Here is a 12,964-nt window from a genome sequence, read left to right on the forward strand (position 1 = left end):
TGGCTCCCAAAGTCCTATATCCGTGCTCACTCAACTCTACCACCCTAGGTTTACATTGGCCTCCTGAAAGAAAGAAAAATGAGATAAATAACAAGGGAAGGGAGAGAGGATACAGAAGAGAACACCCAGTAAAGAAAATTTGGGTTGAATTTTCAGGTGGCATAACCACAAGGCAAGAAGAGCTGATGTTTTCCTGGGTCTGAGGTGGTCTACTCCAAGGCAGATATATTGTAGTTATGGATAAATGGTGCTATTGATGAAATTCTCACATCTGGAAAAGGCCTAGAAAAATACTTGACTCCAGGCATAGTGTAAGTAGCTCAAAATGCATATTTTCAAAATGTAATTATGGCCAATTACCATTATCCCACCTCTAATCGTCAAGCTTTTCTATACTTCATTTAAAAAATAAATATCTTTTCCTACCTAACCCAGCAAGATAAATGTGTCCTAAGAATTTGCTATTATTATTGCTGTTACCTTAAACATCTTTAGTGAACCAAGCATAGTAGATATTAATCTGATTTAATAAGAATGGGTCAAATTATACTTAGAATCCCCAGTGAAAATTTTAGTAAGAAATTTCTTTTCAGGGCTGGCTCACTCCTGTAATCCCAGCACTTTGGGAGACTGCTGTGGGCAGATCACGAGGTCAGGAGTTCAAGACCAGTCTGACCAATATGGTGAAACCCCATCACTACTAAAAAGACAAAAATTTGCCGGGCATGGTAGTGCATGCCTGTAATCCCAGCTACTCAGGAGCCTGAGGCAGGAAAATCACTTGAACGTGGGAGACGGAGGTTGTAGTGAGCCGAAATCACACCACTGCACTCCAGCCTAGCAACAGAGCAAGATTTCATCTCAAAAAAATAAAAAGAAATTTCTTTTCAGAATATGATTTTGATGTATATCTATTTTTTCATGAGGTGTGGACTGAGGCAGAGGAAGGAAGAAAAAGTAAGCAAAAGGTAATTTTTTTTTTTTTTGCATTGCCATGCTGTTAACAAGACTAAAGACCAGAAGCATAGAAATAGAATAATTAAAAAGTGATGACAATGTAATATTTAGGCATGCTGTCACAGAGTCCAACAAAATGATTTTGAAAATTATCTTTAATTCTTTTACTTAGTGGGGAAAAATTAATCCAGAAAACTATAAAAAGATAAATATTTTCTATTATCCTATTGTTTGAAAATAACTACAGTTAATATTTTACTGTGTAGCCTTTTCCACTGTTGCAAAGTAGGTGCATTCCTAAGAAATCTCAACTTATCAAAAGAATGTAAAGAAACAGGTAACAATGGTTGACATTGGAGAAGGATAGCTGGGGAATAGGGATGGAACAAAAATTTCTCATTGCAGAAATACTAGCATGTGCCTTTTAGATTTTGTCCTTTACAACTGTATCTCCTATTAAAATTAAGCCAAATTGAAATTTAAAACTAAGATTTTTTAAAAAATGTTTTAATGGGAACAGAAGTATTAAAACTCACAGTAGAACAGAATTTAAAAAATAGTAATTTTAACAACAAATTTATTTTCATAACTATAAATGTATTTAGTTATTGCTAGCTTTAATTTTAAAAACGTAGATCAAAACCTACAAAAGGAAACAACAAACCTACAAAACTTCCTTGCACTTGCCTCCACACATTCAGCACCCTCTAACGCCCCGTCACTGTCGCTGTGCAGGTCTGCCTGCAGTACAGTTCATGACAGCCAGGGGAAGCAGCAGCTTTTTGTCGTTCTGATGAGACCAATTCTCAGTCAGTTCTGGTTATCGCTAAGAGTGATTCATTAAATTTTGGTCAATAAGCAGCTAATTATGCTATGACCAATTTTTGTTATGGACACTTTAACTGTAGGAGAAATTAATGCCTGTATAATTTTCCAAATGCTTTCTCCAGGCATGTGTACATATACTTTATATAGAAGTTATCTTTTTAAATCTATTTTTACCAGAAAAAGAATCACAATAAACATACTACTTTAGAAGGTTTTTTTCACGCAACAAAGCATTTTGAAACTCTTCCATGATAACAAATGTGGATCTAATTAGTACTTTTTTTTTTTTTTTTTTTTTTTTTTTTTTTAATTTTTTTTTTGAGACAGAGTTTTGCTCTTTTGCACAGGCTGGAGTGAGGTGGCACGATCCTGGCTCACTGCAACCTCTGCCTCTGGGTTCAAGCGATTCTTCTGCCTCAGCCTGTCAAGTAGCTGGGATTACAGGTATACGCCACCACGCCAGGCTAATTTTTGTATTTTTAGTAGAGACAGGGTTTCACCATGTTGGCCAGGCTGTCCTTGAACTCCTAACCTCAGGTGATCCACCCGCCTTGGCCTCCCAAAGTGCTAGAATTACAGGTGTGATCTAATTATCATTTTAACTTATCAAATTTCAAAGTTCCCTTTATCTATAATAAAAGTTTAATCCCTCATGAATGAGATTTATCTTTCAAAAAAGAAATGAATTTGCTTTACTTCTTTAATACTGCTAGTATTTTCAGTATCTTTATGATGTTACTATACAAACCATTAAAATTCGTGTGATTCCATTATCATTTTAAGCCAGACACTAAGGCCAATGGAGGCCAACGTTTCTGTAGGCCACGGCAACCCTGGGAAATCTCACCTTTGCTGAAACTATAACAAATCCAGAAGTAATTGCAGTCCCCCAAAGGTTTCAGGTCCCCCCAACGAAGGCAGGAGTTGCGCATTACTCAGCATTCTCAGATCTATTCTAAAGCAAATTATTTTCTTAGATTGGTATTCAATTCCACACAGTTCACGGATTTTTATTTAATAAGCACAAGGCATTGGCTCAAGGAGAAGGATGCAAGCTAAACTGGGTCACAAATTTTCCTGGACACTTATAACCTCATAGGAAGACATATTTACATAAGTAAGTATGATACAAGGAAAATTTGTAAGACAAAATAAACGAAAGTATTATAAGAAACACAGAGGAGAGATAGATTACATTAGGCTGAGTGAAGTGGCTTTTGAGTTGCTGCTAGAAGAGTCCGTAGGATTGTGATCAGAAGAGAGAGGAAGGGCTGGGTGGAGCAACAAGAGTTTGGGCTATTAACACAGGTTTGAGTCAGGCTGACTGGAGCTATAAAGCCCTTCTCCTGTTCTCTGTGTGTTCTTTTCAGTTCCGTCTTCCTGAGGCTGCTGTGTTTCTGGGCATGCCCAGGGGATCTTCAGACTTTACAAACCGGTTGTGCAGAGCCAGGCGTTTCAATAAGAAACAAAATGCTGAGTAACAACATGAAGTCAGAGTGTTGCTTGCCAAGACCTGGGAGGCCTGGGTGGTTTCCCAACCTTAAAGAAGCAGAAGGATATTAAAGTGAGCCTCCCGAAGGAAAACGTGGATCTACTTACCAACACAGAAAATGATACATAAGGATTCGATTTAGGTAGGTACACCACCTGTGATGACTTGGTCACTTCCAGAGCTCATGGACTAACTGTAGGTCTCAACTATTTTGACTGTTTTCCAGAACAGACTAATACATAACTAACAGCTTACCTTTGTGAAGAATATCTTATGCACTGTAGAACAGATAATTTTCAGTCCTGGGCCAAAGCAGGGAAAGTTTGGAGAGATTTAAACAGGAAATGACTCTGCTACAAAGAATTCAGGAGCACAAGTGAAGTAAGTAAACAATCCGGGCACAATTGATGAGTTCTAGATATCTTGGAAATAACAGCGCTTGTTGCCAGCTCAGATGGGTGAAATCCCAGTCTGATAAAGGGCTCCAGGGCTGCAAGGAGCCCACTCCTTGCATCACACCAGTGTCACAGGTTTACCATCTGCTCAGTTCTTATTTAGCATCCAAAGGCCTTTTGCCCCATCACTCACATTTGACCACTTAGTCTAGGAATGAGGTATCAAATATTGGGGAGATCTCATAGAGCCTACAACTAAAATAAGCAGAGGAATTAGAAGCTGGACAGAGTGACCCAAGGAGGACTGGGGATAACTTAAGAGTTCCTTCTTTTAATTTTTGCTGAAAATTCTTCATCACAATTTAAAAATGTAAGAAAAATATCAGCTTCTGACTGAAAACTTGGATAACACAGAAATATACAAAGTAGAAAAAACCCAAGTCTTCCATTGACAAGTAATTATTAGGAATATTTCTTTTCATTCTGTGTTCTCTGCACATAAGAAAGTATAAAATTGGAATCATAGTGTATATACAGTTTTATATTAATTTTTTACATAGTCACTTTAGTAACAATACATATACTATGTTATCACTATAGAATATAAATTCAGGTTTGACAAGAGAATTTCACAAGCGCAATAAAGCATTCAAATTAGCTGGGCATGGTGGTGTACATCTGTTGTCCCAGCTACTCAGCAGGCTGATGTGGGAGGATTGCTTGAGTCTAGGAAATCAAGGCTTCAGTGAGCCGTGATTGTGCCATTGCACTCCAGAGCCTGGGTGAAAAAGCAAACCTCCAAAAAAAAAAAAAAAAAAAAAAAAAAATACAAATAAAGCATTCTGTCGTATATCAAAGTTTCTGCATAGTAACTGGCCAAACCAGCTTGTTCATTAGTCACTTTCATTATAGGTAATGTGTTTAGTTTCATGTTTATGACTCTTCTGGAGAAAATTTAAAAAGTGTTCTTCACTTACCTTAGCATGAGTGTTTAAAATACATATTTCTATTTCAAGATGACATTTAAAAATTATTATAACAGCAGTTAAAATATAATTCTGCAATTATAAAAGAGCTAAACTGGAGTCCATAATTAAGTTATTCTCATGTTTGCAATTGTGATTCTGAAGTAAATACTATTACCATGCAGCTCTATTGTAAGATTTCTAGATTTGGTTTAGACACACATATACACTTGAGAGTTGTGGGAGGCATTATAAATTATTAATATGTTCCATGCACGTTTTAGAAAGAGTTCTTAAAGACCCAGCCAGTCCACAAGACAGACAGAAGAAAAGTTAAATTAATTGGAGCAGATAGGACTCCTCTATAACATTCAAAGCATGTGAAATTCTGCAGCAAACTGGGAGTACTTCAGGATTGGCTGGCTATCTTCTTTATAACTATTTCCTTCCTTCCTTCCTTCTTTCTTCTTCCTTTCTTCTTTTCTTTCCCCTTCCTTCCTTTCTCCCTCCCCATTCCCCCTCCCTTATTCCCCCCTTCTTTCTTTCTTTCTTTCTCTTTCTTTCTTCCTTCCTTCCTTCCTTCCTCCCTCCCTCCCTTCCTCCCTCCCTTCTTTCTTTCTTTCCTTCTTTCCTCCTCTCTTTCCCTTTCCTTCCTTTGTTCCTTCTTCCTTTCTTTCCCCCTCCCTCCCTCTCCTCCCCCTCCTCCCCTCCTTCCCTCCTCCTCTCTCCCTCCCTCCCTTCTTTCTTTCTTCCTTCCTTCCTTCCTTTATTTCTTTCTCTCTCTCTCTTTTCTTTTTTTATACAGTCTCACTCTGTTGTCCAGGCTGTAGTGCAGTAGCATGATCTTGGCTCACTGCAACCACTGCCTCCCAGGTTCCAGTGATTTCTCTCCCAAGTAGCTGGGATTACAGGCATACGCCACCATACCTGGCTAATTTTTTTTTTTTTTTTTTTTTTGTATTTTTAGTACAGATGGGGTTTTGCTATGTTGGCCAGGCTGGTCTCAAACTCTTGGCCTCAAGTGATCCACCCACCTTGGCCTCCCAAAGTGCTGGGATTATGGGATTACAGGAATGAGCTACCACACCCAGCCCTAATTTCATCTTTACAGTCTAAGAAGATGGCTTTAAAGTTTTAACACCATCGAGTGCAATTAGGTGACATGTTTCTTTTTTGTTAACTTGACTTCCCCTGAATGACCTAGTTAGTGAACTAGTCACTAGTAATTTGGTCACCAGACAAAACAAGCCTGCAAGAAAGGAAGCCAGTGTTCAAAATACCGTGTTCTCATCTGAATCCATTTAAATAATTTATTTCCGACATAAACATGTCACCTCAATAATGAGATGTCTAACTAAAGTAAGCTCCTACAACAAGACCAAGACAACATTTCTTCCAAGGCTTAGGCTTTGCCCAGAATTCTTAACGCACAGAACAGCCCATACCAACAGTGATTGCTTCTACAACAAAGCCTTGGGCTGCCACACACATGTGGATCAGGGGAAGGGACATTTTAGCATTTCCTGTGCTCATCCATTTGTATAATCCATATGCAACAATTGCTAGAAAGCCCACCATTCCAATGAGAACAAATGGTGCCTCTTCAACTTTTTGAACAAGTTTGGATTCCTGATCTTTATCATATGAAGAAAGGGAAACATCTGTGTCTGTTGACATACTGATTGCATGAAGAATCTCTCTAGAGTGAGAAAATCTCTCACAATCCAGCTGATCTCTATGTTAATTTTTATCTAACATAATACTATAGTCATTTCTCATGTTATTAAGCATTATTGTAAACATTGCATTTAATCCCTATATAATATTTTATCTCATAGGTATATGACAATTTATTTAACCATTCCCCTTCTTGGGATGTTTAGAGTGTTTCCATGTTTTGTTTTTGTTTTATTATAAATAACACTTACGGACATCTGCACATATAAATCTTTTACCTCAAATAAAATTGTTTCCCTAGGATTCATGTAAAAAAAAAAAATGGAGTGAGGTTTGAAGCTGTTGAGCTTGATGGTTCCTTCTTCTTCTTTCCAGGCACTGTGGATTCAAATGATTTGGAGGAGCAGGTTCTCTGAGCCAGGATTCTAAAGTTCCTATTCAGGAAAGAGCCACGTTGTATGGTTACCCTACCACAAAGACACAGGCGAGAAAAACTGAGACCTGGCATAGTAGAACAAACAGAGGCACTGACAGAATGGGCCCTAGACTTCCAGAGTCTGGGAAACTTGGGCCAGATAAAGACTAGGAGTCTGGCAGCTATTACTGTGAATCACTCTTACTCTACAGCTGGGCGTGTGCCATTCCTCCTGACCCTTAACTAGAAACTTCCTGTGGATAACCTGGCTTCTCATTCTCCTGGGAACATTGAAGCACTCAGTAGAGACCTTCCACAAGCTCCCTCCACCACATCTTACCCACTTGCCTGTCTCTATGTACATATATATCTGTCTTTTTCTCAATACCATGTATAGGTTGACAACACTCACATTTATATCTCCAGCTCAGATTTCTCCTCATGTCCTGATTTGATAGCTAATTTCCTACATAACACCTCTCTTTGAATGCCTAATAATCATCTCAAATTTGTATGTCCAATACCAAACTGCTGATCTGCCCCCAAACCTGTTTTTCCTGTAGTCTTCTGCACATAAGTTAAGGGCAACGTCATCCTTTTACTGTCTCATGCCAAAAAACTTGGAGTCCTTCTTGATTTCTGTTTCTCACACCCCACATCCCATCCATCAGCAAATATTTGCATCATGTCTCACCAGATTAGTGCAGCCATCTCCTTGCTGATCTCACTGCTTTTCAGCCTATTTCACAACACAGCAGCTGAAATAGTCCTTTTAAAACATAGGTCAGATCATGTCACTTCTCAAACCTACCAAAGACTTCCATTTCACTTAGAGTAAAAGACAAAGTCCTTATAACGGCTATACACAATGTGCCCCTTTCCCACCCCCGTACCTACCTCATTTCACATCCTGCTATTTTCTCCTTTGTTTGTCTCTGCTGCAGCCACACCGTTCTGTAAATATGCCAGGCACTTTCCTGGTTCAGGGTCTATGTACTTCCCATGCTTTCTGCTCTTCTTCCAGATTTCTACACAGCTCAGTCCCTACATCCTTTATGTCATTACCGGTTCATCTTCTCATGCGACTTTCCTGACCACCACATTTAATTGCAAACTCCTTCCCCCAACTCTCCTTGTCCTCTTTCCACCTTATTTTTCTCCATCATGTTTATCACTCACCGACAGACCATACTTATTTAGTTTGTTGTCTGTCTGTCCCTACTCGTAGACAATTCTTTAATCTGTTTTGCTCATTGCTGTATACTTAGCACCTAGATAGTGCCTGGCACATATTTGGTGCTTCAAACATACTTGCTGAATAAAGTATGGGCATGCTGTGTAAAGGCATGGATACGTAAGGACTTTTGGGTTAGGATTGTGAGAAAGTGATTAGCACCAAGATGTTTTCACTCAATTTTCTGATTTCTATTACAGAATCTGGGCCAAAAGTGTGATACACCAAAGAACCAGAATTATCACAGGTGAAGTAAACCAGGCCAATTGTCTTGTAGATCCTCTTAGGTATTTTTGCGAATTATACATGTTATAGGAATTTTTAAACTTCTGTGTGCTAAAGCAAATTAGAATGCTTTGATAAAGCTTATTTTGGATTTCTCAGTGCTTCTACTTGGTCACAGAATATGGAAAGGGGTTCTAGAAATAGAATTAGTTGAGGGAGGAAAGAAATTAACGTGGAATTGAGTGACTTCTAAATTTCTAGACACTTTACATCTCATTTAAACTTTTGAGAACTTTTGAGTCAAGGAATATTATTCTAGTTACAAATATATAAAAATTGAGATTTAGGCCTGGTGCAATGGCTCATGCCTGTAATCTCAGCACTTTGGGAGGTTAAGGCAAGAAGAGGGCTTGAGCTCAGGATTTTGAAACCAGTGTAGGCAACACAGCAAGACCATGTCGCTACAAAAAATTAAAAATTTATCTGGCTGTGGTGACACACACCTGTAATCTCAGCTATTCAAGAGACTGAGCTGAGAGAATCATTTGAGCCTGAAAAATCAAGTCTGCAGTGAGCCATGGATCGTGCCACAGCAATCCAGCCTGATGACAGAGCAAGGCCCTATCTCAAAAAAAAAAAAAAAAAAAAAAAAAAAAAAAACCTGAGGTTCAGAGAGAATTATTAATTTCTCCAGTGTTGGACAGCCAGTAAATGTCAGGCTTACAATTCCATCCACTAGCTAACTGAGTAGTTTAGAATATAGACCAAGTTTGTTCAATGCACGGCCCGCAGACCATATCCGGCCCAGGACAGCTTTGAGTGTGGCCTAAAACAAATTCATAAGCTTTCTTAAACATTATGATGTTTTTTGTGATTTTTTTTTTTATTTTAGTTCATCAGCTATCATTAGTGTTAGTGTGTTTTATGTGTGACTTAAGACAATTTTTCTTCCAATGCAGCCCAGGGAAGCCAAAAGATTGGACACCTCTGACCTAGACTCTATAGCTAATATCTTGACAAATTAGGTAACTTAGGAGAAATCATTTAATATTTGTCTCAGTTGTCTACAAAAAAAAAAAAAAAAAAAGTAAATTCACTTCATATGCATACCTTAGAATAACCCGGGGTGATAATTTGAGGTTTTTCTGGCTTTTGTTATTTTCTCAGCTATTTCAAAAGAAAGAAATTGTTCTAAATGTTAGGATCCACTGGGGCTATTATGTTTCCTAGTTCAAATCTTTAAACTGTTGTTAAACCACAACAATTACCACAAGCACAGAGTCTCCTGGAACATTTTCCCAAGTAAAACAAATACTTTAGCTGTGTGAGGGTGTCAGGCAAAGCTAGAAATGGGACTCCTTGCTGGCTATCCATGTGAAGGGCTTTGTATAAGGAAATCCTATGTTGCCAGCACAGTCACTTGTCAAAGACAATAGCTGTTGGCAGAGCATTAATATGTGAGGATTGGGAGAGCTGCCAGTGGAAGCAAACTCTTTTGTGGTGTGTACAATGTTGTGCTGGGGCATCAGCTGAAGTTCACCATTGATGACCATCTGAAAACTGCCTTCCACCCACAGTACACCCAAATGGACAACTCAGCAAATTGAAGAATGAATTTCTAGGGAGAGGCAACATAGTGTAATTAATGGAAAAAGAATTAGAATAGAAGTGAAAAAACCCTGATTTTAATTCCAGTGTGGTGACTCTGATGCCTCCTTTAACTTCCCTGCATCATTTTCCTTATTCACTCACTTACCCCGGCACTCATTCAGGCATCCAGCAAGTATTTACTGAATGCCAACTTGTATCCAAGGCACTGGCTTAAGTGATGTGATCATTTCATGATTCTGCTTTATGTATGTTAGAGATAATAGTCCCATCTGCCACAAATTGATGTAATGAGGATGAAAACCCAGTTTCCACTTTGGTAGAAATGGAAATGTGTTTGTCTTGCCTACTTCATGGATCTATTATGAGAATCATAAGAGCTAATTATGTGGGTAGACTTAATGAACTTAAAGCGTTATATACGTATGCAAAAAATACTTTGACAAAGATGAAATTTATATCATTGCTGCATATTACTTGGGGAGAGAGGCAGAGAAAGAGAGAGAGAAAGAGAGAGACAGACAGACAGAGACAGAGTATGCTAATGAAATCCAGTGCCATTTTCCTATTTTCTTTTTTCAGTGAAAGCAAGACTTACAAAGATAAAAATAGAAGTCAGTTTCAACAATTATTCTTATAATGTTTTCAATGAAAATCCACAGATAAGAACCAAACCTATGATTCCCAAACTATACTCTTATACTATCAGTAGTCTGGGTTCTGAAATTCAATGCTGCAACTGGGAGTAGAGGATTTTATTGCTAATATATCAGAATTAGGCTTTGCTGCACATTAAAAATAAATGTAAACTACCAAAGCCTTAAGCAAGTTGGAATTTGGGGGTTTCTTTTCTCAGATAAAAGGAGTTGGAAGAGAAACTATCTAGCTATGACCACTCCATAATATCATTTGGGACCCTCCAGGCTTTTTCCCCTATTATCTTAACACATGGCTTTTATAATTAAGGTCATCTCTGGGCTGCTGAAGCTCTGGTTATCACACCTGCATTGCAGCCAAAATAAGAAGGAAATGCAGAGAGTATCACGACAAGCTGAGTAAAACTCTGTTAAGCAGCCCTTCTAGACATTTCATCTAGTAATTATGTTTTCATATCTTTGACAGAAATTAGTCATGTGGCCATACTTAGCCGCAGGGGAGACTGGGAAATGTAGTTTTTGTCTTGAGAGATATTCTGCTGGGATAAGAATCAAGATTAAGCAATTAGCTATCTTTTCCACACAAAATATTAAGAAAAAATATGTTAATGGATGGAATGTTCTCAATTACAAATTTTTCTCCATCCATTTTACATATTTCTTCGGTTTTAAGAATATTATCATTCTTCTATAATAGTATACAACAGTGTCAGGTTCAATGCAAAGTTATATACTGTTTTTTTTTTTAATAATCTAAATATTTATATTTCATTTTATCCTACAAAGAGCAACATGATTTTCAGTTGCTTTATCACATGAATACATTCAGGCCCCATTAATCCAAATCAAATAAAATTATAGAAGTCTAGAAATCCATTCTGTATGGAACCAAGCTAACAGTGTTCCTTCTTCTAACAGCCTTAGCCCAGGAGCATTTACTAGTGAGCATATTGATTTGAATGTCAGCATAAAATAAGGCATCCCTGAATTTTTTCCCAACAAAGAAAAATGTCCGTGCACTGTGGCCACAGCACGTGTATCTTTCTACATCTGACCTCAAATTCCTAGCAACGTGATTGTTCTCTGAGTGGAAGCCTCTTGGTGTTCTGTGTTACCTTCATCCATGTGAGTATATGTAGGTCTTTCTGTTCATTTAGAGCTTGTTTTATTTTTGTGACAGGATCTCACTCTGTTATGTAGGCTAAATAGAGTACACTGGTGCAATCATGGCTCACTGCAGACTTGACTTCTCTAGCTAAAGTGATCTTCCTGCCTCAGCCCCTGATACACTATCCCCCAGGAAATACTGGTGCACACCACTATGCCCAGCTAATTTTTTATTTTTTTAGAGATGGGGTCTCACTATGTTGCTCAGGCTGGTCTCAAACTCCAGGGCTCAAGATCCTCCCACACCACTGTCCCAAAGTGTTGGTATCACAGGTGTCAGCCACTACACCCAGGCAGAATCTGCCTTAAGACTTTAAAGAATTCTGAGCAAGATTGCTCATTCCCTAACCTAAGGAGCCTTACAAACTAACTGGGTTATGAAAGAGCACCAGCCATCCCAAACTGTCCTGATTGGGGAAGTGAACTCTGTATGCCACAAAGCTGAATGTTAGCCAAATGAGAAACGTATGCTCCAGACTCTAATGTAAAGTTGTTGTTTCTTTAAAAAACAACTACATTAAACTACATTAAAGTGACATAAACTTAAATTTAATCTAATTTGGACCTTATTGGTAAGCAGTATAAATTTTGGATGAAATATTTTGGAGAAATTTGAAATATCTACTATGTTATGTGACCTTAGACAAATAACTTAACCACACTAAGTCCTTGTTAGTATCTGGATAATAACAATAATGTCAAATAATAATAATAATGTCAAAAAACTGACAGTCTTTTTGAAGATTACTGTGTCAAGACTGTAAATTACATGAGAAAGATACACATGCTGGCCGGGCGTGGCAGCTCATGCCTGTAATCCCAGCACTTTGGGAGGCTGAGGCTGGTGGATCACCTGAGGTCAAGAATTCAAGATCAGCCTGGGCAACATAGTGAAACTTCATCTCTACTAAAAATACAAAAATTAGCTAGGTATGGTAACATGTGCCTGTAATCCCAGCTACTCGATAGGCTGAGGCATGAGAATTGCTTGAACCCAGGAGGCAGAGGTTGCAGTGAGCTGAGATCATGCCATTGCACTCCTGCCTGGATGACAGAGCAAGATTGTTTCAAAAAACGGAAAAAGAAAGATACACATGCTGTGACCACAGTGCAAGGACATTTTTCTTTGTTGGGAAAAATTCAGGAATGCCTTATATTTTATGCTGATATTCAAATCAATATTCTAAGTTATAATAAATCTAAGTTACATTAGACTCGACACAGTAATCTTCAAATGTATTGCTATATTATTAAGTATACATAAAATAACTTACTGGTCATTCTCTACCTAGTCCAAGGATTTTGTCACTAACTTGCTAAAATTCTTTTAGCAATACTTTTAATT

General features: G+C 38.1%; 1 protein-coding gene and 1 long non-coding RNA gene across 2 annotated transcripts; one reads left to right on the plus strand and one right to left on the minus strand.

Moving 5' to 3' along the window:
• Window positions 1–3,068: 3,068 nt before the first annotated feature.
• On the plus strand, window positions 3,069–6,800 carry LOC119472908. The gene is made up of 3 exons (XR_005202082.1): window positions 3,069–3,419; window positions 3,504–3,658; window positions 6,690–6,800. It is a non-coding gene; the product is annotated as an uncharacterized LOC119472908 (long non-coding RNA).
• Window positions 6,053–6,370, minus strand: LOC108312251 (HIG1 domain family member 1A, mitochondrial-like). Its single transcript, XM_037742543.1, has one exon. It carries the CDS (start codon window positions 6,312–6,314, stop codon window positions 6,060–6,062), a length of 255 nt encoding a protein of 84 aa, XP_037598471.1. The 5' UTR covers window positions 6,315–6,370; the 3' UTR covers window positions 6,053–6,059.
• Window positions 6,801–12,964: the final 6,164 nt, after the last annotated feature.

Source organism: Cebus imitator, unplaced genomic scaffold (assembly GCF_001604975.1).
Source record: "Cebus imitator isolate Cc_AM_T3 unplaced genomic scaffold, Cebus_imitator-1.0 Scaffold123, whole genome shotgun sequence".
Taxonomy (NCBI): Eukaryota; Metazoa; Chordata; class Mammalia; order Primates; family Cebidae; genus Cebus; species Cebus imitator.

Excerpts from the sequence above, each read along its gene's own strand:
- LOC108312251 (XM_037742543.1), bottom strand. The coding sequence starts at position 6,314 with ATGTCAACAGACACAGATGTTTCCCTTTCTTCATATGATAAAGATCAG.